General features: G+C 65.6%; 1 protein-coding gene across 1 annotated transcript in view; it reads left to right on the forward strand.

Annotated features, from left to right (window-relative positions):
• PTPN9 (protein tyrosine phosphatase, non-receptor type 9) overlaps window positions 1-385 on the forward strand; it is a gene marked incomplete at both ends in the record, with an annotated part of 4,961 nt that extends 4,576 nt beyond the window's left edge. The window contains 1 exon segment of the mRNA XM_010075922.1: window positions 270-385. Within this exon segment, the coding sequence (XP_010074224.1) occupies window positions 270-385 (116 nt within the window).
• Between the last annotated feature and the right edge of the window lie 4 nt (window positions 386-389).

A 389-nucleotide genomic window follows, 5' to 3' on the forward strand; every position in this document is an offset into this window, starting at 1 on the left:
GTACTGGGGTCCCCCCGCTGCTGCTCGGGGTCAGTGGTGGCAAGCCCGGCCTCCCCGGGGCATTCCCCTCCTGGGGTGTTTGCGAGCTGGGTGACATGCGACACATGTCCCCTGGACTTTCTGCAGCCATCAGACCTGGGAGAAGTCTCTGCCCTGCTTCTCCCAATGCCTGCGGTCTCGTGCTGGAGGTTGGTGGGAGGCTGAGGACCCCCCTGCCCCGCTCCGGTGGGCTGTTTGGTGGCTGACGCTGTCCCTATTGTCCCCCCCAGGTACCTTCTGTGCGCTGGACATCTGCCTGTCCCAGCTGCAGGATGTGGGGACGCTGAACATCTACCAGACGGTGCTGCGCATGCGGACCCAGCGCGCCTTCAGCATCCAGACCCCTGAGC

The sequence above is a fragment of the Pterocles gutturalis genome, unplaced genomic scaffold (assembly GCF_000699245.1).
Source record: "Pterocles gutturalis isolate BGI_N339 unplaced genomic scaffold, ASM69924v1 scaffold5013, whole genome shotgun sequence".
Classification (NCBI taxonomy): domain Eukaryota; kingdom Metazoa; phylum Chordata; class Aves; order Pterocliformes; family Pteroclidae; genus Pterocles; species Pterocles gutturalis.